Raw genomic sequence first — 25,518 nt, forward strand, 5'->3', positions numbered from 1 at the left:
GACACCCAAGTAATTGTAATACAATGTCTTGCATCAATAAAACAACAATATTTTTAATTCAGAAAAAATAATTTGTGGTCAGATGAGACAAAGACAATAAAAAGGTAAAATATACTGTATAGTGCAAAATTTCTGCTAAAAAAATGAAGCTAATGGGAGTGGATGACAAAAGCAAATATTCTACTGTTAAAACCCTGATTTCCAGCTGAATCTGTGGCACTATTTAAAAATAGAAACTTTAGTAGAAATTAAAATAAAATAAAAAAATATGCAGAGGTTAGTATGTGAACTCTTTGGAATTAGCTGGTTTTCCACATTAATTGATCATAAATCATTATCTCATCTTCATAGTCACAAGTATAGACAAACACGATAGTGCTCAAACATACAATTATAATATTTAATATCTTTATTGAACACATCCCATTAAACATTCAGTGCTGTGGAAATCGTGAACCCCTGGATTTAATAACTGGTCGATCCTCTTTTGGCAGCAATAACCTCAAACTAATGTTTCCGTTAGCTGCAGATTAGGAATTTCAGACCATTCTTCCATACAGAACTGCTTCAGCTCAGCCATATTCTTAGGATGTCTGGTGTGAATGGCTCTCTTGGTCATTCCACAGCATCTCAACTGGGTTAAGGTCTGGGCTCTGGTTCTGACAGGTCCAATGATTCTTTAGCTGTCACTCTGGATTCTTTTTACCTCATTGAGCATTCTGCGGTGTGCCCTTTGCGTCATCTTGGCTGGACGGCCACTTCTCGGAAGAGTAGCCACAGTACTAAATCGACTCCATTTATAGACAATTTGTCTAACTGTGGACAGATAAACATCTAAGCTCTTCAAGGTAACTTTGTAACTCTTTCCAGATTTATCCAAAGCAACAATTCTTGATCTTCAGTCTTCTGCCATCTCCTTTTTTGTGAGGCATGGTCCACATCAGCAAACACTTCTTGTGAACAGCAAACAAAAAAACTATGTGAGTGCTTTTTATAAGTCAAAGTAGCTCTAACACACACCTTCAATCTCATTTTATTAATTGGATGCCAGGTTTGCCAACTCCTGACTCCAACAAAAGCTAATTAGAGTCATTAGCCTAGGGGTTCACATACTTTATCCATCCTACACTGTAATTGTTTGCATGATGTATTCAATATGTACAAGAACAATACAATAGTTTGTGTTAAAACAGATGTGTTTTTCATTATTTTAACTTAGATGAAGATCAAACCAGATTTTAATACAAATTTATACATGAATGCAGGTAATTCCTAAGGGTTCACATACGTTTTTTTGCCACTGTAGAAAATGAAAACTGCTAGAGCAAACCTGTCTGGAACAATGGGCCAAAAATGGACCACCACTGATTGTGTGAGCTGTAGTGGTACATCTTATTTTAAAATTGGTTGTTTTTAAAACAACATATTTCATTATTTTTCTCCAATAAATTATTTTGAGCTTCAGAGGTTTTAAATAAAATTATAATAAAATCACAGAGACCATTGATGCAGGATTTGTAAACAGTCAATTGAGAAAAGTGCTTGAAAAGTGTCTGAATATGTTATTTCACTTTTTAAAGTTCAGCAATTCTAAAATTTAGAGTACCCAAAAAGGTGGAAGAGACTGTCATTTTCAGTTCTTGACAAAAGGCTCCATTTTATTTCTTCATTATAACAGAGTCCTTGTTGCTAAGTTTCTCTCTCTATCAATCAATGATGTATCAATGTTAAAAAATTTCTAAAATATTAACTTCCAGACAGATGAAAAACACCTCTAATTTATCCAGGGATTTCACATGTGAGCCAGTGTAAAAACAAACAAACAAACAAAAAACTGACAAATCAATACCTTAAGCTGTAACTATATATATTAAAGAGCTGTTTCTCTCCTGCTGATTTTATAGTTCACTTCACCACAGTGTCAACAGCTCTACAGCTCTTGAAGTAGTAACAGACCTTATTCACAGCAGCGCCATCTTTGATTTTTGACAGGAATGACAACAAAGCTGTGAGGCATAGACATAGAGACTCTACAATGGGCTATACTGCAATTTAAAGTATTTTTGGATTTTTCTGCAGACAAAACATTGAAAAAAATATCTTTCCAAAAACATTCAGTAGAAAAAAGATCCATACAACATGAGTTGTGGAAAATCAGATGGGACCTAGATTTATACCATGCATACCATTGAAGAGACTGCAAGTCTATCCCTCACTGCCTCGTTTTCTTTCCCATGAAAAATCCAAGATGGTGCTACTGTGAATAAGAAGAAAATTCTGTCTTTATTTATTCACCAAATGTGGTGTTTCAAATGAATCTGACTTACATTCATCCATGGAGATGATAGGCAGAATGTTAGCCTCTCACCATTCACTTTCATTGTATGGAAAAAAAAAAAAATATGCAATTCAAGTGAATGGTGACTGAGGCTATCTGTACGTTTAACAAAAGAAAGTAAAGTCATGGAACGAGTTTGGAACAAATAAATGACAGAATTTTAATTTCTGGGTGAACTATCCCTTTAACATAAAGAAGTGGATCAGATACCTGAGATGGCAGACAGACAAAAGAGCAAGTGAATGAGTAGATTGTTTGTTTTGTTTCTTTCATTTTTTACACCATGCCAGCTTCTATGGCTATATTCACGGTGGGAGCCAGGTTTAGTTATTTAAAAAGAGTTAAATAAGGTGTTTAAGATTCATTTTTCCTAAAAACCTTAAAACTAAATTTGGATTTACTTGATTAAAAACCTTTTCAAAAGTATCAACTGAATAATACAGGTTCCTCAGATGTGTAGAAGTATGACAGTCCAGTAAAATATGTTTAATGGATTGTGGGTTCTGACAAGATGAGCACTTTGGTGAATTTTCTCCCGATAGTAAAAATTGGTGTGCGAGTCTTGTATGTCCTATCTGGCATCATGTATAAATAGAATGAGTAGATAAGATAGGGAAGTGAACACTTTTGCTAGGGTCACGCAAAACTAAAAAGACAAGCGCAGATATTGAAGAAAGGAGGACTAAGTGCTAACGAATTGTGGAAAGTGACTGGTTGTTATAACCTGTTCATTGATTCTTTATTTACCTCAAAAATGTAAGGTAAAATGGAAATCACAATCATTCTCCCTCTTTCATTTAGAAATACTCCAACATACACACATTAGATCCAACAACTGTAAGGCAGTGTCCATTTTTTAAGGAAAAAGAATACAAGAACAAATTCTGGCCTCTCCGTTTGTTTTGAGTTTATCTGAAATAGCTTCTCCATCATAAGTATCTTTACTCTCTGTCCTCCCATGTCTTCTCCTAGCATTTCCGCAGGAGTCCATATAACTCGTGTGAGCTCACGATGATGAGGGCTTACAGTTCGAGAGGCTAATACCTAGCAGGCAGAGCTGTGTAAAAACGAGGCCAGAAGAGACCGTCCTCGACAGATATGATCACCAGAGCCGATGCTGGTGGAGATTTCGACTGAGGACGGAGCGAACATCTGAGGTAAACCTAGAAAGTGAATGAAAAGACAGTGGGGACAACCGACTGAAATAGCAAAATATTAAAAAAAATAATTTTTATATTATATATACACACACACACACACACACTTGAAGTCAGAAGTTTAAATACACAGATTGAAATCATTAAAACTAATTTTTTAACCACTCCACAGATTTAAAATTAGCAAACTATAGTTTTGGCAAGTCGTTTAGGACATCTACTTTGTGTATGACATGAGAAATGTTTCCAACAATTTTTTACAGACAGATTGTTTCACTTTGAATTGACTATATCACAATTCCAGTAGGTCAGAAGTTTACATATACTAAGTTAACTGTGCCTTTAAGCAACTTGGAAAATTCCAGAAAATTATGTCAAGCCTTCAGACAGTTAGCCAATTAGCTTCTGATAGGAGGTGTACTGAATTGGAGTTGTACCTGTGGATGTAATTTAAGGCCTACCTTCAAACTCAGTGCCTCTTTGCTTGACATCATGGGAAATCAAAAGAAATCAGCAAAGACCTCAGAAAAAAAAAAAAAATTGCAGACCTCCACAAGTTTGGTTCAACCTTGTGGAGCAATTTTCAAATGCCTGAAGATACCACGTTCAACTGTACAAACAATAGTACGCAAGTATAAACACCATGGGACCACATAGCCATCATACCAGTCAGGAAGGAGATGCATTCTGTCTCCTAGAGATGAACGTAGTTTGGTGCCAAAAGTGCAAATCAATCAAAGAACAACAGCAAAGGACCTTAGACAAGTATCTATATCCACAGGAAAATAGGTCCTATATCAACATAACCTGAAAGGCTGCTCAGCAAGGAAGAAGCCACTGCTCCAAAACCGCCATAAAAAAGCCAGACTACAGTTTGCAAGTGCACATGGGGACAAAGATCTTACGTTTTGGAGAAATGTCCTCTGGTCTGATGAAACAAAAATGTAACCGTTTGGCCATAATGACTATCGTTATGTCTGGGGGAAATAGAAGAATACCATCCCAACCGTGAAGGATGGGGCGGCAGCATCATGTTGTGGGGGTGCTTTGCTGCAGGAGAGACTGGTGCACTTCACAAAATAGATGGCATCATGAGGAAGGAAAATTATGTGGATATATTGAAGCAACATCTCAAGACATCAGCCAGGAATTTAAAGCTTGGTCGCAAATGGGTCTTCCAAATGGGCAATGCTACCAAATATTAACAAAGTGTATGTAAACGTCTGACGCACTGAGAATGTGATGAAAGAAATAAAAGCTGAAATAAACAATTCTTTCTACTATTATTCTGACATTTCACATTCTTAAAATGAATTAGTGATCCTAACTGACCTAAGACGTTATGTTTTCTACGATTAAATGTCAGGAATTGTGAAAAACTGAGTTTAAATGTATTTGGCTAAGGTGTATGTAAACTTCTGACTTCAACTGTATATATAAATAAACACAAATATATGATCAAGTCCACCATAATCCTATTCCATCATATTTTGCAGGGTCAAACTGATAGATGTGCAAACATTTCGAAACAATTTCACTTCTCTTTTGAATAGAAATAAGGAAACAAACTTGTGGTTAAGAAAAGTACATTTAGAACCAATAGTTTGCCTGATCTCTTTTGAAAAACAGAATGGTTGAAAATGTCTATCTTCCCACAAAATACTTTTTGGTTCTTAGCTCTCAAATTAAAATAATTTTTGTGAGAATTCTAACAACAAAAAGGGTCTCTCCTGAATGCACCTCTGCTGAATAATGGCTTGCTATGATGCACAGAGCAGCGCTTTTAGCAATCTGGAATTGCAACTCTGTGCTGGACATAAAGAAGTTAATATGTCCTGAGCTTGAAAGAGAACTTGCATACCTCAATGCATCCAACATTGGGAGCAGGTTAAGAAGTGCTGTGTCGCTTGGGTCACTAAACCACGACTTTATAGGTATTGCATTGTCTGTGAGGATGACAGATATACATTCATGGAAAAATAAATCTTAGTAGGTTAAAATTACATTCATATTTCAGTTTATTAAAATCATAATATTAATGCACCTCTTTGTTTTTTTTCTATTCACATTATGGCTTAATAAATAATCACTGTTTTTCCTTTAAAGGTGCACTCAGTAACTTTTTGATCATGTCATCTTGGGCTTACAGTGACACCTAGTCACCTGAATGCAGCATCATTCAAAATCAATAGTTTTCAGTTACAGATGCCATTGTAGAAATTCACTATTCACAATCAGGCATGATTAACTTAAAACAAGAGTAAAAGTGTCCAATAACAAAATAGTTGCTGAGATTAAGCGAGTAGTATTCAGCTGGTCATGTGATTCTAAAATGGCAGTCCTCATGAGGGCACCCCTGCCCCATGTATAATAAAACTTCTATAAGGTTACTAATATGACTGGAGTCCTCATCTCATGTAAGTGGTCATGATTTTATACATACGTTTCAAAATTACAATGAATTTTTTTAGGAGTAAAACTTTTTTAATGGGGAAAAAATTACTGAGTGCACCTTTAAAGTTGAGATTAAGTGAGTATTATTCACTTATTCCCATGAGGAGACTCTCTTCATATACAATAAAACAACCTTTATAAGGTTGTTATAAGGTGAGCGGAGTCTTCATCTGATGTGAGAGGTCATGATTTTATACATACCTTTCAGAATTACTATATATTTCTTTATAAAACTTTTTAATGAGGGGAAAAACTACTGAGTGCACCTTTAAATTTAGCAAATCTGAGTGGACCGATACTAAATTACTCATGAATGTAGACTAAAATGGATGTACCATCTCTTACCTGGGTGACTTCGATAAGCTCCAGGTGAGTTGTCCAGAATAACTATACTGGAGAGATCTTTGTGTACTACAGACAGATCTTTTATGTAGCTCCCTAAATCCAAAGTGCAGTGCTGCAAAAAGCAAGAAAGAAAAAGAAACACTCATTCAGTAATTAGACATATGTGGAGATGCATAACTGATGTGCTAGAATGAAACGGTGAATAATGATTCCAGTGGTTCATTATATGAGTGTTAGTGCAACATCCTAAAATAACGTACCACAAGCAAATAGGAAAGTAGAGGTTTTTTACCTGTCTGTAGTATCTTCGTTTAAGGATACCCCGGTTGTTATCCAGCTTATCTGCTACTGCCGATCCGTATATCTCCATACTAGCTGTAAACACCACCAACTCATACCACTGACTAACCTGATATATAAAAACAAGAGCATGCACACAAACAGAACAAACACAATATTCATTAGCATATTTTGCCAAACTAGTGTTGAAGGCAAATGCAAGTAAACAGGTCTCTATTCAGTGAAAAAAAATGTGGACAGTCAACAGAGATTTCACTCACCACTTCTAAAAAGAAATCGACATGTGGCCTTTTATGGACAAAAAACCTGACTGGGTGTTTGTCTATTACCACCTGAGCAAGGAGACAATGAGAGAAAAAATGTCTTGAAATAGTCATATTGTTCCTTATTACAAACCTACGCTACACTCAAAAAAGTATTTCTGCTCCTTGTTCCATTTACTTAATTAAAATCAACTAAACACAATTCTAGAATATTTTTTCAATATGATTTCATTGCATGTTATCCTTTTAAATCTGTAAAATTTAAGTTTAATTAATCCATTGGAGCTGGGACTACATGAATACTTTTTCTGGTGTTAATGTAGCATTGATGAAACTGGGCAGGGGATTTCCATTTCCCAGCATGCTTTGCATGGGATTGGATAGGGAGAACAAGTGATATTTTATGCATTTATCCATTTGAGCAAGATTTGTTAATGTTCTGTTATATTGGTATTTAAAAAGAGTGTCTGGAAAGTTTGGGGGTTACCATTGGGATGAAGAATGGCACTGGTGCTTAGGTTGAGGATGGACTCTCACTTTTTTATTTTTTTGGGGGTTTTTTTTCCCCTTTTTCACCCAATTTAGAATGCCCAATTCCCAGTGCACTTTTAAGTCCTTGTGGCCGCATAGTGATTCGCCTCAATCCGGGTGGCGGAGGATGAATCCCAGTTGCCTCCACGTCTGAGACCATCAACCCGCGCATCTTATCACGTGGCTTGTTGAGCGCGTTGCCACGGAGACTTAGCATGTGTGGAGGCTTCACGCCACCCACCGCGGCACCACATTATAGCGACCACGATGAGGTTACCCCATGTGACTCTACCCTCCCTAGCAACCAGGCCAATTTGGTTGCTTAGGAGACCTGGCTGGAGTCACTTAGCACGCCCGAACTAGCGAACTCCAGGGGTGGTAGCCAGCGTATTTTACCACTGAGCTACCCAGACCTGGACTTTCACTTTCAAGCGAAACTTGATTCAAGTGCTGCTTAACTCTATAAGCAGTTGCTTTAAATTGACAGTGCAACAGTTGCACAGTCCTTACACTTGCTCACCTGGCATCTTTAATGATTAATAAAATAAATTAAAGGGATAGTTCATCCAAAAATTCAAACTCTCATCATTTACTCACCCTCATGGCATACCAGTTGTGTATGACTTTTTCGTCTGCAGAATACAAATTTTGATATTTAGAAGAATATTTAAACTCTGTAGGTCCATACAATGCAGGTGAATGGGTGCCAATTTTTTGATGCTCCAAAAAGCACATAATGGCAGCATAAAAGTAATCCATATGACTCCGCTGGTTAAATCCATGTCTTCAGAAGTGATATGATAGGTGTGGGTGAGAAACAGATCAATATTTAAGTCCTTTTATGCTAGAAAGTCTTCTCCCTGCCGAGTAGGGGGCGATATGCATGAAGAATGTGATTGCCAAAACACAAGAAGAATGTTAAAGTGAAAGTTAAAGTGGAGATTAACTAAGCACAATTTTTGTTAAAAAAAAAAAATAAATAAATAAATAAATAAATAAATAAATTTATAGTAAAAAGGACTTAAATATTGATCTATTTCTCACCCACACCTATCATATCACTTCTGAAGACATGGATTTAACCACTTAAGTCTTATGGATTCTTTTTCAGCTGATTTCTGAGATTTTTGGAGCTTCAAAATATTGGCATCCATTCACTTGCATTGTATGGACCGAAAGAGCTGAGAAATTCTTCTAAAAACCTTCATTTGAGTTCAGCAGATGAAAGAAAGTCATACACATCTGGGATGGCATGAGGGTGAGTAAATGAGAGAAATTTAATTTTTGGGAGAACTATTCCTTTAAGTTGGACCAACATAAGAACATTAATTAAATAAACCTTTGTAAATGGAGTTTGATGAACCTAATGAAGGCGAGTTAAAACTGTACTACACTGTACTATAGAACATTAACTTGACCTAATTCAACCAAATCATGTTGGCTAAATGAAACTTATTCTGAATGAAAGAAATTCATCAGTATGTGTTAAAGCATTCTATAATTCAATTAAGTAATGGTAATGACTTTTTTGAATGTCTAACAAAATCTACATTATAACTTAAATCCTAATGATGTTCACCATGTTTTGAATGGACAGGAAGTAAAAAGCTTAGAATGCTCATTGTAACATACAGTACTGAGGGAAATACAACCTATATTTCTCAAGCAGAAAGTATGATGGGAATAGAATAAACCATTATTTTGGATTGTTAGAGTGAGTGTATGTCATGTGCACCTTGAGGATGAAGTCTGGCGGTGTACCAGGCCTCACTGTAGGTCTAAGGACACCGTCATGGTGAGAGTGAATCAAAGTCTCATCCAGATCCAACACAAAGATCTTCCTCTTCACCGCATCTAAAGCAAACAGTACAGACAGTTGACACATACTGTCAAAATCCACAGATATACAGCACTTTAAATGTTTTGACCACACTAAGGAAGCAAGTTAATCAGCCTACACCAGTGGTTCTCAACCCTTTTTATTTCAAAGGTTGTGAAAACTTGTGTTGTTCAGTTCTATTGTAAACACACTGGCCATTGTGAATTGTGAGGTTAGAAGCTCCCCTAGTGGACTGAAATACAAACAACAAAGAGGAGGGAAAAGGAGAAAGAGAACTTACGGAGTCTGTTTCTGGAAACAGGGGAGAGAGGTAATCTGTCATAACGCACTGTTTGGTACTGGATTATCTGTAGAATACAGAGCAGAGGACAAAGTCATTGATGCACATACACTATATTGCCAAAAGTATTCCCTCATCTGCCTTTAGACGCATATGAACTTAAGTGACATCCCATTCTTAATCCATAGGGTTTAATATGACGTCGGCCCACCCTTTGCAGCTATAACAGCTTCAACTCTTCTGGGAAGGCTTTCCACAAGGTTTAGGAGTGTGTTTATGGGAATTTTTGACCATTCTTCCAGAAGCGCATTTGTGAGGTCAGACACTGATGTTGGACGAGAAGGCCTGGCTCGCAGTCTTCGCTCTAATTCATCCCAAAGGTGCTCTATCGGGTTGACCAAACTCACTCATCCATGTCTTTATGGACCTTGCTTTGTGCACTGGTGCGCAGTCATGTTGGAACAGGAAGGGGCCATCCCCAAACTGTTCCTACAAAGTTGGGAGCATGGAATTGTCCAAAATCTCTTGGTATGTTGAAGCATTCAGAGTTCCTTTCACTGGAACTAAGGGGCCAAGCCCAGCTCCTGAAAAACAACCCCACACCATAATCCCCCCTCCACCAAACTTCACAGTTGGCACAATGCAGTCAGACAAGTACTGTTCTCCTGGCAACCGCCAAACCCAGACTCGTCCATCAGATTGCCAGATGGAGAAGCGTGATTCGTCACTCCAGAGTACGCATCTCCACTGCTCTAGAGTCCAGTGGTGGCGTGCTTTACACCACTGCATCTGACGCTTTGCATTGCACTTGGTGATGTATGGCTTGGATGCAGCTGCTTGGCCATGGAATCCCATTCCATGAAGCTCTCTACGCACTGTTCTTGAGCTAATCTGAAGGCCACATGAACTTTGGAGGTCTGTAGCGATTGACTCTGCAGAAAGTTGGCGACCTCTGCGCACTATGCGCCTCAGCATCCGCTGACCCCGCTCTGTCATTTTATGTGGCCTATCACTTCGTGGCTGAGTTGCTGTCATTCCAAATCGCTTCCACTTTGTTATAATACCACTGACAGTTGACTGTGGAATATTTAGTAGCGAGGAAATTTCACGACTGGACTTGTTGCACAGGTGGCATCCTATCACAGTACCACGCTGGAATTCACTGAGCTCCTGAGAGCGGCCCATTCTTTCACAAATGTTTGTAGAAGCAGTCTGCATGCCTAGGTGCTTCATTTTATACACCTGTGGCCATGGAAGTGATTGGAACACCTGAATTCAATTATTTGGATGGGTGAGCAAATACTTTTGGCAATATAGTGTAGAACAATCAAGTAGGCCTGAGCTTGTTCTTTATACTGACAGATGGCAATAAAAAATTGTGTATGTTACAGCAATGACAGCATAATGTTGAGTAAAATCAAATACTTCCACAAACTTCTGTGGTAAGGAACATACACACACACACACACACACACACACACACACAGAGACAGACAGACAGATTACAGCAACTCACTCCTCGCTAACTAAACTGCTTCTGCTACACAAACCCTGAAATGCATCCAAAAAGCTTGACTCATATTTAAAGGATTTGTTTACCCCAAAAAATGAAAATTCTCTCATTTACCCTCATGCCCAATGTGTATGAATTTTTTTCTTCTGCAGAATACAAACACACATTTTTAGAAGAATATCTCAGTTCTGAATGTCCATAAACTCACACTTCTAGGGTTATTGAAGTGCAGTTTGAAGCAGGCACAATCACTAAGAGCTGTGGCAAAGTTTAATGAAACGTATTAATATACATAGAGCCTTTGCTAACTTAATAATTAAAGTAACATATGACAAATGTAAAAGCCTCATAATCTTACTCTCCTATTTAAGCAGCTTTTATTCCTAAACGGAACAACAATTAATTGCCTGAATAGTGTGTTTGTTTGTACCGAGGTCCATAACAATTGCGTAACTGGTGACAACCATGTCAACCCAACTCTTACATTAAATGTAAATGAGACATTTGATTGCAATAATATGAACAGCTCTTCAATAAAGTGTTAGAGTGTACAAAAGTATAAGGGATAGTTCACCCAAAAATGAAAATACTCTCATCAATTACTCACCCTCATGCCTTCCCAGATGTGACTTTTTTTCTCATATGCTGAACACAAACAAAGATTTTTAGAAGAATGTCTTAGCTCTGTAGGGCCATACAATGTGAGTGAATGGTGGTCAGAACTTTGAAGTTCCAAAAAGCACATAAAGGCAGCATAAAATTAATCCATACGACTCCAAAGGTTTAATCCATGTCTTCAGAAGCAATATAAGTGTTGGCGAGAAACAGATAAATATTTAAGTCATTTTTACTACAAATTATTCTCCCTGCCCAATAGGCGATATGCATTAAGAATTTGAATTGCCAAAAACAAAAGAAGAATGTGAAAGTGGAGATTTATAGTTAAAAAAAGGACTTAAATATTGATCTGTTCCTCACACACACCTATCATATTGCTTCTGAAGACATGGATTTAACCACTGGAGTCATTTAGATTACTTTTATGCTACCTTTATGTGCATTATAAACTTCAAAGTTCTGGCCATCATTCACTTGCATTGTGAGGACCTACAGAGCTGAGATATTCTTCTAAAAATCTTCATTTGTGTTCTGCAGAAGAAAGTAATGCACATCTGGGATGGCATGAGGGTGACTAAAGGATGAGAAAATTTTCATTTTTGGATGAATTATACCTTTAGTAGCCTTGAAGTGTTAACTGTCTAAATAAAAAACAAAAGCTTTACTTATGAAGATAAACTTGAAGACAATAAGTAGTATAGGCTTGGAGATAATGAATGCGACCAATGGGAGCTTGTTTACAAATGACAGGTCAACATATAAAGACTAAAGAAAATTAATCCAAAGCTACATTTTTACGCACTGACAGATGTTGACTTTTGAGGAAAAACAGGGTGACACTCTCACCGTTCGTAGATGTTTCCTGAGTATGTATAAAAAGAAACTCCATATTCTAGACGTCACTCCAAGGAAAGTGCGAAACCCGAGTAAACACTGACGTGTCTTCAACATGTTGACAGTGGGGGATTGGCGCAAAGGTGAATCATAGAAGAGACTATCCAGTGGAGACCAGTGACTTCAGAAGAACTAAAATTACGGCTGCAGCTAATCAGGTCGGCTAACCACTTCCCTCAGCTTGTCTGCTCTTCAAAGTAACAAAACGTTTTTAGCCAAACGGTGACTCGGTTGCACTTGGACCAGTGAGCCGCTGTCACAACATAACTAAACTGTCCAAAGTTAACGGCGATCTTTTCAGTGTGTAGCACACAAACAAACCTCTGAGATCACAAGCTGACTGGACTTGTATTTTACTGGCAAGCCAGTTAGCCCTCCAGCGAGCTCTACAACAAATTATCCCGCTTCGAATTCAGGACTCTTGTGCTCAACTGCTTCGACGTTATTGTACAGACACCAGACAAATGATCAAGTGTGCAAAAAGTCCAATCAGACGCCATTAAATTTGTTTAAGTACATATCCGGGAGCCAACTGTGAGCCGCCATCAGTATTTTGGTTTCGTCACTTCCGAGAAACAACAGACGTGTCCTCGGCACTGATCTATATATATAGATCAGTGGTCCTCGGTGAAGCTGGGTCAAAGGAAGAGAAGCTGAGGCCCTGAAGATGCAGCCAAACAAGAAATTGATGTGCTAAAAGAGTCTTTACTTCCATGCGTTCACAGATATATGTAGATCTCACAATTTCAAATGACATTTTTGATAGAAAGTCAGAAGGGAGAGCCAAAAGAAAATGAAAAAAGGATGAAACATTTTATTTCAAATATATATAGGGTTAGGGAGTAACGGAATACATGTAACGAGATTACGTATTTAAAATACAAATATAAGTAACTGTATTCCACTACAGTTACAATTTAAATCATTGTTAATTAGAATACAGTTACATTCAAAAAGTATTTTGATTACTGATGAGATTACTTTGCATTTTATTGTCATTTGTTTCATTTAATATTTAGTCCTTTCAGATGGAAAACATTTATCCATATAAATGATGCGATCCAAAGTGCATTTGAACAGCGGTGAAACACTTTCTTATGATGTGTTACATTCATACGAGCAGACAGAGAAGTAAGTTTGAAGTAAGTTTGAAGCAGAAGAAATAGAAATAAAGCTTGTGTAAATTGTCAGCTTTACGCTAAGCTAAAATGCTATTTCTAGCCATTTTACATGCACATGTTACCAGGCATGATCATATTTTTTTATCAAGAAAATTCACGTTGGATCATAATTTCTTTTTTTCTAGTAAGACCTTTGATATTAGGGCAAAAATTGTATTCTTGATAATAATTTTTGTGTTTTTTTTTCCTGTAAAATTATCTAAAAATCCTTAAAACAAGATCAATTAGATTTATCTTGTTTTAGAAACAACACTGCATAAGATATTTATGTTTTTCAGAGGATGTATTTTTAAAGTGTATTTTGTCTTACTGTACTGGCAGAGTTTTTATAGTCAAAACAAGTGAAAAAATCTACCAGTGCTGAAGAAGTAATCCAAAGTATTTAGAATATGTTACTGACCTTGAGTAATCTAACGAAATACGTTACAATTTACATTTTACAGCATGTATTCTGTAATCTGTAGTGGAATACATTTCAAAAGTAACCCTCCCAACCCTGTAAATATATATATATATATATATAATCTCAAGGATTTATTTAATTACTGATTTTCATTTCTATGTACTTTGCAGGTTCTAGGTTACTGGAAATGTGTTGTGTGATAAATCAGAGTTTTCACCCTAAGTCTTTGCTTAGGTCATGTTTGTCACAAGTGGTCACAGCAGCAGGACTGGAAAACACTGGTCTAGTGTCCAGTAGTGTGTGCTGTGATCCGCAGGGGGGTAGTATTTCCAACTGAACGTTCAGCAAATCTGCAGTGGTTGTAAACCTCCTAGTGGGCGGCTTTCTCACTGAGAGGAGGACTGAAGGATATCATTTGTCTGGTTAGCTGTGGATTAATAGTATGCGAAAGATGCTCACCATAATATCTAACGTTCTGAGGGGCAGCGCCAGCAGGAACGTAAGTATTTCCCCCTTAAATCATAATGTTTTCGTTATTGCTGAGTCAAGACAAATGCACGGCTGTTTTAACGGCTAGCTGAGCGCAGTCATTCAGTGTTGACCTTGCAGGGTGCACGAGGCCCGGTTGACGTCCTGCTAGACACACTGCTGTTAATGCTAATACTGTAGATGTTTGCGCTGATCATTTAATATGAATCATTGCGCCCTTATTTTTTTATTGTAGATGTATTCAAATAAAAAAATGTCTCTATTTCCCCACAGTGATTTAGCTTGTCTAGCTAGCTAGACCTGTCACTGCGTGATAATATATCCAAAAGTGGTTAGTCAAGTTACAAGCTGCCATACAAGTAATAATATAATATAATGTTGTAACAAATGAGATTTAAAGCAATATGCTATACATAAAATGGTTGGCTTAAGGACTAATCGTATGTTATCCATCTCTGCCAGTAATTAAAGGTGACCCCATTGAGCGAGGCAGCCTTTTTATCGTTATGTTTACTGTTTGCAGATGTCCAGATGGCTGAAGTTTTCTTTTACGTAACATTTAGAGAACAGAAGTGCTTAATGTTAGTCTGTTGGTAGTAAATAAAGCCTGAGTGGTCACCTATACAACGCCAATATTGATGACAGATGACACCCACGGAGTGTCAGCTCACAATAAAAGATTTGTTGCCACAGTAAACTGAATTGGACTCTCTCTCTCTCTCTCTCTCTCTCTCTCTCTCTTGCTTTCTTATTGGCTGCCTATAAGGGAGCTGAACTGGTATCAGAGGTAAGATATGGTGCTTTTAGAAATAGGGTTAATGCCTGTCATCTGCTCTTTTTTCTGTTTTTATTACATCTTTGTTTGCTTCAATATGATCATTATTTTTGCTTGAAATTATTACATTGTAAAGTCTTCTGATTCAAGTTTTCTCAATCCCTTTTTTTTTTTTTTTGGTTCTGAAGTATTAAACTCATGCTTCTGCTAATCTTTGCATTAATGCCCATATGTTCATATATTGTGGCTGTTTTAGTTTTCTGTGGTGTGGGTTAAAAGGGAATAATTCTGCTATAGTAGCAACTACATGCAGCTTTTTAACCCAAGCCGATTACAGCAACTCTCATCATCCCTTTAATACAAAAACACACACATAGAGAGAGACACACACACACACACACACACACACACACACACACACACACACACTCAAGTACCCTTACAAAAATAGAGAGTTCTGCAAACTTGCTGCAAATTTGCCACTCATTAGTTTCACATTTCACCACTACAGGGGTGAAAAGCTGCAAACTTATGGCAAACATTTACAGCAAATCGCAAGCTCATTTGCATGTGAAAATAATGAGTGGCAAGTTTGCCAGGACTCTAGATGTTTTTGTAAGGTAATGTAAAAGCACTGCCAGTGTTGTTATGGAAAGTACCCATTTTTCCTCACGGGGGCTTTAACTTGTTTAGGTCATGATTTTGTTTGGAAAGGAGATGTTTGTCGAAAACTTTCTGAGATGTGTTGGGGTTGTTTTTTTTTTTTATGTGATCTGACAGAATTGCCAGCTATAGTTTATTGCCTGTGAGAAGCTTAGTTTAGGTGGTCATTGATTAGCTTTGATTTGGCCTAGTGCAGGGAAATTGTTTTTTTTTAAAAGATCTTTGGACACCTGAAAGTTTCTTTTTGCTCCTTGGAGATGTCTTTTTAAATTCCCTTTTTATGGCTTTCAAGAATCTGACCCTCTGGAGTGACCTGTATGTGCCTGCCCTTCTTTTTACAGTCCTCCACTTGCCGGGCCGTTCTGCAGCTCCTGGCGTTCCAGGGTGAATATGCAAATTTGACCGCTCCACATGACCACGACTCCAGCCCCCCTTTGCACTTAAAAAATCCACACTTAACCTCACATCGTAAAGTACCCCTTTCTGACACTAAACACAGCACTACAGCTTCTCCGTCAGCAAAGATGCCCGTCAACACTACAACTGCCCCAGCACTCCTCACATGCACAAATTTGCTAGAATCTTCCCTAGAATGCATAGCTTTAGGACATGCGGCCAATGGTCAGTCCATATCAGAATTGGCACCAAATGAAGCACCTGTCACAGACACATTTTCCTCAGAGGCTAAAGCTCTGAAAGTAAATAGCATACAGCCATTAATGACAAGTTGTTCACCCACCACACCATTAGATCCCACAGAAGAATTTTTAAGCATGGACCCTCCAATTACAGAAAGAAAATTAGCCATAAAGTCAGACATAGCTCCCAAAATGCCAGATAACCCCATCATAGACCAGGTTTTATCCAAACCCATATTCAAAGAGATTATTAAAACTACTATTGAAGAACCCGTTTCAGACCATGTTCCTCCATCACCTGCTCTAATTGCAAACAAGTTGGCTATTAACCCAGCCCCCTATTCAGCAGAGTTAACTCCCGCAGTGGCTAAAAGCTGTGCCAATGTTACCAGTACAGACCCCCTCGTGTCCAATAGTCCCCCACCAGCCGGAAGCCGTCTGGGCCATGATAACTGCTTCCCACAACACTCAGAAAACATCCACACCCTGGCTGAAGAGACTCCCTTACCAGAGCCACAGCTTGCTGTGAGTACTGGCTGCCCCAATATTAAAATTATACATCCGTTTCTTTCATACACACACAGCTTAACATAATTTTAACCCTCCCACTACCCCACCTTATGGAGTCTTGCATGACGCCTCTCCTTTACTTTGAGCACTGAGCTCTTGGAAAATGTTACGGAAGTCTTTCCAAATTTACTCCGAATGCTTCGGCCGATGACTATTTGATCATTTAAGATACTAAAACAGATTTTCATTCAATACACTTTTTTCAATATTTATATTTTTTGGTTGTTTACATTCATAATGCAAAATATATTAAAGTGCTCAGCATGTTGGTGCCGCTCCTTGGACTTTTATTAATTACAGATTGACTCCTCTTGATGAAGAATTGCTGGATGTGCATCAGTTTTTCACATCCAAGCCCATGATCAAAGAGATGTGCAAAGTCACTGCAGTTGATACTCTGCACTGCATCAGTGTCTTAGGCCTATGTTTTGATTTAGGGTTATTCGATTTTGGATTAGTTGGTGTTTGTTTACTGGGTTGTTGAGTCTTACATTTCTGATAATTTTACACTGGTGGTGTAGGTCAGATTATTGCAGATATAGCTTTTCCATTTCGTCTGGGCTTGCTTCAGACATAGCACTTTTGTTTAGGGTTTTTAACATTTCCGTTCATGTTAGAGGTGTGTGTGTGTTTGTGTGTGTGTATTTCCATTCCAAATTTTTGTTACCACAGAGATCCTACACATAAAATTTGTGTTTGTTTGTTTCATTATGTTTATTTTTCTGTTTTTGTAGGGAGCAAGAGTGGTGGTATCAGCCAGGACCTATGCAGGCTTCACCCCTCAGGCCACCTTTGACATTAAGGTAAGTCTTATTAGATCAGCAGTTACATAATGTATTGAAAATTGCAAATAAAATATATAGTAGTGGTTTATGCAATAGTTTTAAGTTGTTTTACTGGAAAAGTTGTCACTGGAAAAATCGGTTAGTGTGGTGCTGGCTTAATATATCTGAAAATACTTTTTCTTTTTTTTTTGCGCCTTTGAAAGGGACACCACACGAAGGGGCATTCCAAACAAAAGTGAGCAACTGAACCCCTCTGCGAAGGTCCCTTCCACAACGCCGTTAGCGAAGGGTACATGCAATGGCCACTTTGAGGAAGTAACTTTAACTTTTTATGATCACATGACCCTGCGTGGTGTATCCTTGCAATATATTTTGAATCAAGGTTGTCATTAAGAACATATCACGTTCAAATGCTTGACACGTGCTATAACCCTTTTGTAGCAAATATGTCTCCTCATCCGCAGTTTACATTCGTCTTAATACATAAGATGGTAGACCGCAATAAGCAGAGACACTTCAAAACCTGGGTCAGTTTTTCCTCTACTCTTAAATTCTGATGTAACCTAATTATTAAGAACTCTCGTGTACCACATGACTTTCGGCGGGAAATATTTATTCATGTATTTTACACTCACCGAGCACTTTATTTGGAACATTGTGGTCCTAATAATGTGCCCGACGTGGTCTTCTGCTTTTGTAGCCCATCCGCCTCAAAGTTCGGTGTGTTGTACATTCTGAGATGCTATTCTGCTCACTACAATTGTACAGATGGGTTATCTGAGTTAGCCTTTCTGTCAGCTCGAACCAGTGTGGCCATTCTCCGTTGACCTCTCTCATCAACAAGACTTTTACGTCCTCAGAACTGCCGATCACTGGATGTTTTTTGTATTTGGCAGCATTCTGAGTAAACTTTAGAGTCTGTTGTGTGTGAAAATCCAACGAGATCAGCAGTTATAGAAATACTCAAACCAGCCTGTCTGGCACCAACAATCATGCCACAGTCAAAATCACTGAGATTTCGTGACATTTTTCCCCATTCTGATGGTTGATGTGAACATTGACCCGTTATCTGAATGATTTCATGCATTGCATTGCTGCCACACGATTGGCTGATTAGATAAGTGCATGAATAAGTAGTACAGCTATAATATTATTATTATTATTATTATTACTATTATAAAATCTGCATGCGGTGAGAGAGTACACAATTTTAAATAAGACACAAAAAGCAATGTTTGAAGAAAAAAAATACAAAAAGTATATTTATTTGCAACAACAAATAAACAGCTCTAAATAAAGATTCCTGTTTTAAGAACAGTTTATGGGGTGATGGATGCTGCGCTGCATCGTCATGATAACATTTCAGGCGAAGATGAAGAGGAAGTGACGTATGTCTTTCATTACTCCCTTCATCAAGGGTGTTCCAAACAGCCATATGAGTCACAAGTACCCTGCTACTTCCAGAGTTCCTACTTCAAGGGCTCTGTCCTTTGGAGTGAGTAGGGCATAGGGATGCTCACATGCGATTGGAAATCGCACTCTGTCTCTCTTTTTGGCAGAAATGTGACTTGCACAAGCTAGAGGAGGGCCCACCCCTGCAGGCCGTGCTTACAAGAGAGGAGGGGCTTCAATACTACCACACCATGCAGACCATGAGACGCATGGAACTCAAAGCTGATCAGCTCTACAAGCAGAAGATCATTAGAGGCTTCTGTCACCTCTATGATGGACAAGTGAGTCAAAAACTCACAAACAAATAAACTTCACAAGCAAAAAATCAGCAGCTCTCTCTTCTAAACACACACACAAACTAGATTTACCTGTTGAAATTTCTCAAGTTACAAATTTAATCAAATTTGTTCTGTTATTAGTCATTCATAATTGGCACGAATGTAGAAAATGTAAAGGAGACAGAAATAATTTCATGTCTATTTTGTCTTCAAACAGGAAGCGTGTGCCGTGGGTATTGAGGCAGGTATTAAGCTAACTGATCATCTTATCACAGCCTACCGTGCCCATGGGTACACTCTCACAAGAGGGGGCACCGTTCGTGAGATCATGGCTGAACTCACAGGTGAGAACAACAAAACAGAGTATTGTAGTTTAATGCTGACAAATATTTGTTCAAATTTTCCCTTTTTTTTTTTTTTTCTACATTACTCATCTGTGTCTCTATCTCTCCAACAGGTCGTAGAGGAGGTATTGCAAAAGGAAAAGGAGGATCTATGCACATGTACACTAAACACTTTTATGGAGGAAATGGAATTGTGGGAGCTCAGGTATTTTAAATGAATCATAACACTCTTAGATGTTCTCAGAATTTCACTGATGCTTATGTAACATATAACATTATATCAATTGTATAACAATGTATACATTTTGATGTCCAAGAGAATATCTTAAGCATCTAGGAAAGAGCTGATGTTAACAGTGTACCTGTAGCGATATATGACACACTTGTATTCCAGGTGCCTCTTGGAGCAGGTGTAGCATTGGCCTGCAAATACCAGGGCAATAATGAGCTGTGTGTCTGTCTCTATGGTGATGGTGCTGCAAATCAGGTAAATCCCTCCTCACTTCCATGCACTTCCAAATAGTCATTCGTCAACCCTAATTTGGCAAGACCAAATTATCAATTTGTCCACTTTACATTGCAAATATATAGATCTGCCTTGTGTGCACAGACCTTTTAATACATTGCTGTCCCTTATACGCATTTGAACAACTTGCATGATGATGTGCCTATAGCTGTGGTTCTACATGGATGTTTAGTACACACTTTTGCACTGTGTTTCTGCAGGGTCAGATCTTTGAGACGTATAACATGGCATCTCTATGGAAACTGCCCTGCATCTTTATTTGCGAGAATAACAAATATGGGATGGGTACTTCTGTGGAGAGAGCAGCTGCTAGCACTGACTACTATAAGAGAGGAGATTTTATCCCTGGATTGAGGGTATGACACGCACACTGATGCCACAGCAAGGGCTTTTTCAATCATGCAATCAATTGAATTTCATGTCAGAATGTCTCCTTTCCTGTTCTCTCACGATGTAGGTGGATGGCATGGATGTCCTTTGTGTGAGGGAGGCCACCAAATTTGCTGCTGACCACTGCAGATCAGGAAAGGTGAGCTCTTTTCATTGTAGAGATGGAAAAACCTGATTGTTTACTTTATCTCAGCTCTGATAGGAAAGATGATATTTTAAATATTTGTCATTCTTCATGTTTGTTTTATTTAATGCCGTGCATAATTCACTAATTTTATGGACAATGCCACAGTGACAACTTTATGATAAAGTCCTATCATACCAACCAGTGGTTATTAAAAAAGTTGCCACTTCTCAATTACAGAAAAATCAGGTGAATATTCAACATGGGATATTAGTAATGACAAAACAATAAATAAAATATTACCTGACGCCTTTTACTCAGGGTCCCATTCTGATGGAGCTGCAGACCTATCGTTACCATGGACACAGTATGAGTGACCCAGGAATCAGGTAATAATATATTATCTCATCTCAACCTGTAATTGCTCTGAGCCTTGCTAAGCAACCAGTAGGTTTACTTGATATTTATATAATTGTATTATAGGGATAATTCACCCATAAATGAAAATTCTCTCATTATTTACTCACCCTTATGCCATCCCATATGTGTATGACTTTCTTTCTTCTGCAGAACACAAATGAAGATTTTTTAGAAGAATTTTTCAGCTCTTTGGGTCCATACAATGCAAGTGAATCGGTGCCAAAATTTTGAAGCTCCAAAAATCTGCATTAAAGTAATCCATAAGACTTCAGTGGTTAAATCAATGTCTTCAGAAGCGATATGATAGGTGTGGATGAGAAACTGATCAATATTTAAGTCCTTTTTTACTATAAATTCACCTCCCTGCTCAGTCAATCTCCACTTTAACTTTCACTCTCACATTCTTCTTGTATTTTTGGTGATTCACATTTGTCATGCATATCGCCCCCTACTGGGCAGGGAGAACATTTTCTAGCAAAAAAGGACTTGAATATTGATCTGTTTCTCACCCACATTCTCACCTATTATATTACTTCTGAAGATATGAATTAAAACACTGGAGTCGTATGAATTATTTTTATGATGCCTTCATGCGATTTTTGGAGTGTCAAAATTTTGGCACCCATTTACGCACAAATATTCTTCTAAAAATCATAATTTGTGTTCTGTAGAGTCATATACATCTGGGATGGCATGAGGGTGAGTAAATGATGTGAGAATTTTCATTTTGGGGTGAACAATACCTTAAAGTGAGGAGAGTAGATTCAAGAAGTTATTGTCATCATTTTAAATGAATTCTGTCACACATATTGCAGTGAGCAAGCACAGTAATCACTATAGCGGCATAACCCATTGCAATTATTATACATATGTTATATAATTATAAATGAAATGCATAACTCAACCTACATGGCTTGAACTGTTATCACTGTACCTCAGTATTATCACTGCTGATTGAATCCAATATGTATCGAATGTTTCTTTCTGTTAATGCCCCTCACCATAAGTGACAGCACAAACTTTGCTCTCCTTATCTACTGTGTTTCCATAGTTACCGCACACGTGAGGAGATCCAGGAGGTGCGCAGTAAGAGCGACCCCATCTCAATGCTGAAGGATCGCATGCTAAGCAACAACATGGCAAGTGTGGAGGAACTTAAGGTGAGAATGCATGAGCCTGAGATCCCTCATTACTGAATTAGAAAAAAAGTTATGAATGTTTCTTGTCAGGTCTTGTATAGAACTGTTTAAACCTGATATAAACTTCTGATCACAAGTGGTCAGACGAGACGCATCAGTGAATTACCTCTGCTTTTGGTACATCATAAAAGCATTATTGTTTTAGGCCATTTCTGCTGTTTCACTAAATTGTGATGCTTGTTTTGCAGGAGATTGATATTGAGGTACGGAAGGAGATTGAGGATGCTGCTCAGTTTGCCACCACAGACCCCGAGCCTCCACTGGAGGATCTTTGCAACCACATCTTCTACAATGACCCTCCTTTGGAAGTGCGTGGCACCAACCCCTGGGCCAAGCTTAAGTCCATCAGCTGAAACATTTTCCATCATGTCCCCTCTTCTTTCTACTAGCTGACCCTCTCCTGTTCAAGCGCACCTCACAACAACGTACTGTTACCTCTAGGTTTCATAGACACTGTTTTTTGGAAACCTAGCCAAATCTGTCGGCCACATTGAGACCTGTTTTCACATTTAATCATTGCCTTGTTTTCTTGTTGTCTTCATCATGATCAGCCTAGCATAATTCCAACACTGTCTGTTTTATTCAGTACTTAGTAGGCTTCATTAATAATCTAAATGCAATAAAACGTAAATACAAAAAAAAGGCTTTATCTATTTATATCTAGCAATGGCATGTAATAGGTGAGTGTACATGGCAGCATTTGGCTTGTGCTTTCCCAGTGACCCCAGTGCCTCTATTGCTCCATGCCTACATATTACAAACACCTCCCATCATTATGTCAATGTTCAGTTATTACAGACATGCACACATACACACATCTTTCTCTCTTTATTTTGACAAGAGTGTGGTGTTGCAGCCAAATCACATCTTTCTTCAAATTCTTGCAGTCCTACTTCCTATTAAACTGATTGTTAAAGGGGAAATGTTTATTAATACTGATAAAATGTAAATCTGTGTGATAATGCATACAAAAGGCTAAGTGTGTTATTTATGGAGTATATAATGGGATGGGTTATTTGATTCTGTTGTATCTTGGAAAACAATCAGTGCCTACTATATACATTTATAGGTTGGCCCTGAAAATGTATAAACTATAACAATCTGACTTTGAAAAAACAAAACTTAAAATGTTGCTTTAGAATGGGGAACTGTAAATGGTTTTATCCTTCCTTTCACTCACAATCTGTTTTTTTATTATTTATTTGGTCATGTATTTATTTTGGGGGGAAAAAGATGATTTTGTTACAATGTTACTTGAGAATATAACTTCACATTCAAATGTATCAGTGATTGTTAATAGATGTTTATTTAAAACCTGTCTGTAGCTGGAAGATGATTTGTTGCAGTGGATGTTAGGATGCTGTTTAGGTTGTGAAGGGGCATCAGGGTCACTGGTTAAGCCTTTATGTCTTGTTAATCAGGGTGAGGAGTCAGCAAATCAGGCAAATGGATGTGTTATCCAATGTGGTCTTTATACCATACAACTAAAAATAAATGTTTCCAGTACAATCTTTAGTTTATATTCTTCCCTCTTTTGTTGAAAGCAATTTTTTAATTATTGGAAAAAAAGAAAAAAAAAAGATCTCTTTTCATGAAGCGTGATGTGCTTCTGGGAAATAGGTCACACAAAAAACTGGGTCTCATCAAAAGGGAGCATGCAAATAAAACACAATCCTCAAATCAGTTTATGCTAAGCCCTTCAGCTGGATGTGAATGTATCAGATATAGTGATTACCCTTCCCCATATATATTTTAATGTGAGATGTTACATTTGTGTGTGTGCGGTGGTGGATAGTGAGAGAGAAGCTGAAGTGTGCAGGCTCAATGTTAATGGTTAATGTTAATTTATGAAAATAAAATTGTTCATTTTTAGTTAATAATGCATTAGTAACTTTTCATTTTAAAAATGGATTTGCATATGTGGAGATTAACATTAACCAAGATTAATAAGTGCTGTAAAAGTATCGTACATTTTTAGTTCATGTAAACTAATGTTGTTAACTACACTGTACAAATATCTAATTTTAACGGTAAAAGACTAAAAATGCTACAGAAAACAAAAACATTAATTGATTAACGAATATTAACTGTAAAATGTACAGTATACAGTAAATTTGTATATTACAAATTTGTAATACATTTTAAAAGACTACAGTAGTTTTTACAATAAAGTGTTGTAAAAATTACATTTTTTGATGTAAAAAGTATGATTTTCCTGTATAATTAATGGTAAAAAATTTACATTGTTTAACAAGAGAGTACATGTACTTTTTACAGTACATTATTGTTAAAATTACAGTAAAAAACAACAACTGGGCATTCCCACAATTCCCTGCATGACCCAACATATTTCATTATATTTTATATTTATATTTTTTATATCAGTTACGTACATTAGAGTGGTCTGTTTTATATCTAATGTAGTTTAGTTAATGTTAGCTGCATTATTTAAATTTCACATTTCGTACCCTGATGGTGTCACTACATGTTTTTTGGTCATTGCTCCTGGAAGAACTACTATGTGTTCTTCTGTAATTTTTATGGTGATAATTTAAAAATACAACCCTGTAGTGTTACTATTATTTCTTATGAGGAACTAAATAGATGAAAGCAAATCAATGTGGATTTCATTCTGGGGAAAAAGTAAAGAGGTTTAATGTAAAATGATATGAAGAAAGAGCATAATGATCAAAAATGAATCACAAAGGTACAACCGAGGATGCTCCAATGTGCACTGCCCTAAAAAGA

At 37.5% G+C, this 25,518-nt stretch overlaps 2 protein-coding genes across 4 annotated transcripts; one reads left to right on the forward strand and one right to left on the reverse strand.

The window, feature by feature from the left end:
• Positions 1–386: 386 nt before the first annotated feature.
• Positions 387–13,872, reverse strand: LOC127438638 (CTD nuclear envelope phosphatase 1A-like). Its single transcript, XM_051694347.1, has 8 exons — positions 12,486–13,872; positions 9,509–9,575; positions 9,124–9,242; positions 6,855–6,926; positions 6,587–6,703; positions 6,295–6,406; positions 5,357–5,441; positions 387–3,501 (listed from the first exon to the last, which is right to left on the reverse strand). Exons 1-8 carry the CDS (start codon positions 12,588–12,590, stop codon positions 3,441–3,443), a joined length of 738 nt encoding a protein of 245 aa, XP_051550307.1. The 5' UTR covers positions 12,591–13,872; the 3' UTR covers positions 387–3,440.
• A 425-nt stretch (positions 13,873–14,297) lies between these two features.
• On the forward strand, positions 14,298–24,281 carry LOC127438622 (pyruvate dehydrogenase E1 component subunit alpha, mitochondrial-like). 3 transcript variants are annotated; one of them, XM_051694320.1, is made up of 13 exons: positions 14,298–14,616; positions 15,373–15,393; positions 16,386–17,207; positions 17,987–18,055; positions 19,597–19,770; positions 19,985–20,111; positions 20,225–20,316; positions 20,506–20,598; positions 20,838–20,993; positions 21,095–21,166; positions 21,473–21,540; positions 22,623–22,731; positions 22,959–24,281. In XM_051694320.1, the coding sequence occupies exons 1-13, from the start codon at positions 14,560–14,562 to the stop codon at positions 23,121–23,123; spliced, it is 2,025 nt and encodes a 674-aa protein (XP_051550280.1). In that variant the 5' UTR covers positions 14,298–14,559; the 3' UTR covers positions 23,124–24,281. The 3 variants fall into 3 exon arrangements, with proteins under 3 accessions (XP_051550280.1, XP_051550296.1, XP_051550289.1); XM_051694329.1 differs by lacking the exon at positions 16,386–17,207 and having other exon boundaries at positions 14,431–14,616; XM_051694336.1 differs by lacking the exons at positions 15,373–15,393; positions 16,386–17,207 and having other exon boundaries at positions 14,429–14,616.
• The last annotated feature ends 1,237 nt before the right edge of the window (positions 24,282–25,518 follow it).

The sequence above is a fragment of the Myxocyprinus asiaticus genome, chromosome 4 (assembly GCF_019703515.2).
Source record: "Myxocyprinus asiaticus isolate MX2 ecotype Aquarium Trade chromosome 4, UBuf_Myxa_2, whole genome shotgun sequence".
Taxonomy (NCBI): Eukaryota; Metazoa; Chordata; class Actinopteri; order Cypriniformes; family Catostomidae; genus Myxocyprinus; species Myxocyprinus asiaticus.